We start from the raw sequence: 2,392 nt of genomic DNA on the forward strand, positions 1-2,392 counted from the left end.
GTCAGCGATGGCGTCTGCTGATCTGATACAGGAGCTGGACTGTTCCATCTGCCTGAACATTTATACAGATCCTGTATCACTGAGATGTGGGCACAACTTCTGCCGGGTCTGTATTGATCGTGTGCTGGATACACAGGAGGGGTCTGGTGTTTTTACCTGTCCTGAATGCAGAGCAGAGTGTCAGGAGCGTCCTGCACTGATCAGGAACATTCCTCTGTGTAACATAGTGGGGAGTTTCCTGTCTACTCGGCCAGATCAAGAGGAGACTGGGATCTTCTGCACTTACTGTATTCACTCTCCTGTACCTGCTGCTAAATCCTGTCTGTTGTGTGAGGCTTCTCTGTGTGATAATCACCTGAGACTACACAGCAAGTCAGCAGAACACGTCTTATCTGATCCCAGCACTTCCCTGGGGAACAGAAAATGCTCCATCCATAAGGAACTCTTCAAATATTACTGCACTGAGGATGCTGTCTGTATCTGTTTGTTCTGCAGATTGGCCAGAGAACACCGTGGACATCATGTGGAGATGCTGGATGAGGCCTCCGAGAAGAAGAAGGAGAAACTGAGAAATGTTCTGCAGAAACTGACCACAAAGAGAGAGGACACTGAGAAAAGAGTCCAGAGACTGCAGGAGCGCAGGAGAGAAGATCAGGAAAAAGCATCTGGTATAACAAAGAGAGTCACTGCCTTGTTTAGAGACATCAGGAGACAGCTGGAAGACCTAGAGAAGAGAGTCCTAAGTGAGATCTCCAGGCAGGAAGAGAGCATTTCACTCTCAGTCTCTGATCTGATCCAGCAGCTGGAAATAAAGAAGGACGAGCTGTCCAGGAAGATGCGTCACATCGAGGAGCTGTGTAACATGTCTGATCCAGTGACTGTCTTACATGAACCAGACACAGGTGACTTGTGTGATACTGAGGACAGAGAGAGACATGATGACCAGGTCCATGGTGTAGGAGATCTGGATGTTGGTCTAATCTCAGCGAAACTATGCAAATTATCTGATTTAATAACAGGTATAAATATAGAAATCTATGGGCAGGAAGTTACAGACATATTACTGGATGTAAACACAGCTGGTAATAAAATACATATATCAGGTGACAAGAAAACTGCATCCTGGTCAGATAAAAACCAGAATCATCCAGAAACACCAGAGAGATTTGAGTATAATCAGGTAATAAGCACCAGGAGATTTTCCTCAGGGCAACATTACTGGGAAGTGGAGGTCAGTAAATCACTGAGATGGAGGTTAGGGATGTGTTATCCCAGTATAGACAGGAGAGGAGGTCAGTCATTCATTGGAAATAATACCAAGTCCTGGGGTTTGATGAGGTATAATAATCAGTATTTAGTGAGACATGACGGTAAAGGGATCTGGTTACCTGATATTACTCCCTGTAATAGAGTGAGGATATATCTGGATTATGAGGCTGGACAGCTGTCCTTTTATGCTGTGTGTGACCCGATCAGACACTTACACACCGTCACTGCCACCTTCACTGAGCCCCTTCATGCTGCATTATGTGTAGGGGAAGGTTGTATAACGATATCTGGGTGAGTCAGAAGCTGGGAGAAATTGCCATAATGTACGAAATCTGCCCAGAGACTGGTGACATCACAGGGAGGAGAATTTGATTGGTGGAACATGCATCTAATAGGATGAAGCAGTGGGTGGGGCTATAGCTGAGCTCCTCCTGTATTGCTCTAGGTAATGGGTTACCAGGTGTCCAGTTTTCCTGCATTTCTCCTCTTCGGGGCCAATTCAATTCGACCGCGTTATTCTAGGAATAACGTGGCCTGCGCACTATTACTGTTACTACGGTAAAAGTGTGCAATAATACTGTTAGTACGGTAATTCTAACACTGATTTTTGCTCCCAGCTCTCGGTGTGCGATCAAAAATCCTGGTTAAAATTACCTTTGTGTTAGATTTGGGTCTATCAGGGTTTTTGATCAATTAAATTAACTGAAATTTTTGCAGCATTCCCATATCTGTGATTGCGAATAATAGTCATGTCATCCATTGTGTAACTAACTTATACAGTACATTGGTGTTAGACTTTAATTTCTCAGAATCACATTGCATAATAAATTATATTAATATAACTATTGTTCTTATTTTTTTATCTGTATGATTATTATTAATAACGGTGAAAACTCTGATTCTGCCAGTAAATGAATAATACAACTTAATCAGGCTTGCAGAAATTAATAAATAAATATACTAAGGTTGAACTTAAAATGCCAGGCAGGGGCGGTGCGAGGTTTCGCGGTGCCCTAGGCAAAACTACAGCCGGCTGCCCCTTGTCCCCCAAAGCCCACTTCTCAGCTCATCACACTCTTGACTTTTGTAAAATTAAAATAATAATGCTTACCTCCTCCTGGCT

The 2,392-nt window shown here is 43.4% G+C and overlaps 1 protein-coding gene across 1 annotated transcript; it reads left to right on the forward strand.

Annotated features, from left to right (window-relative positions):
- On the forward strand, positions 1-2,021 carry LOC142150223 (E3 ubiquitin/ISG15 ligase TRIM25-like). Its single transcript, XM_075205430.1, has one exon. It carries the CDS (start codon positions 8-10, stop codon positions 1,562-1,564), a length of 1,557 nt encoding a protein of 518 aa, XP_075061531.1. The 5' UTR covers positions 1-7; the 3' UTR covers positions 1,565-2,021.
- The last annotated feature ends 371 nt before the right edge of the window (positions 2,022-2,392 follow it).

Source organism: Mixophyes fleayi, chromosome 4, assembly GCF_038048845.1.
Source record: "Mixophyes fleayi isolate aMixFle1 chromosome 4, aMixFle1.hap1, whole genome shotgun sequence".
NCBI lineage: Eukaryota > Metazoa > Chordata > Amphibia > Anura > Limnodynastidae > Mixophyes > Mixophyes fleayi.

Coding starts and splice junctions, on each gene's coding strand:
- LOC142150223 (XM_075205430.1), top strand. CDS start 8: ATGGCGTCTGCTGATCTGATACAGGAGCTGGACTGTTCCATCTGCCTG.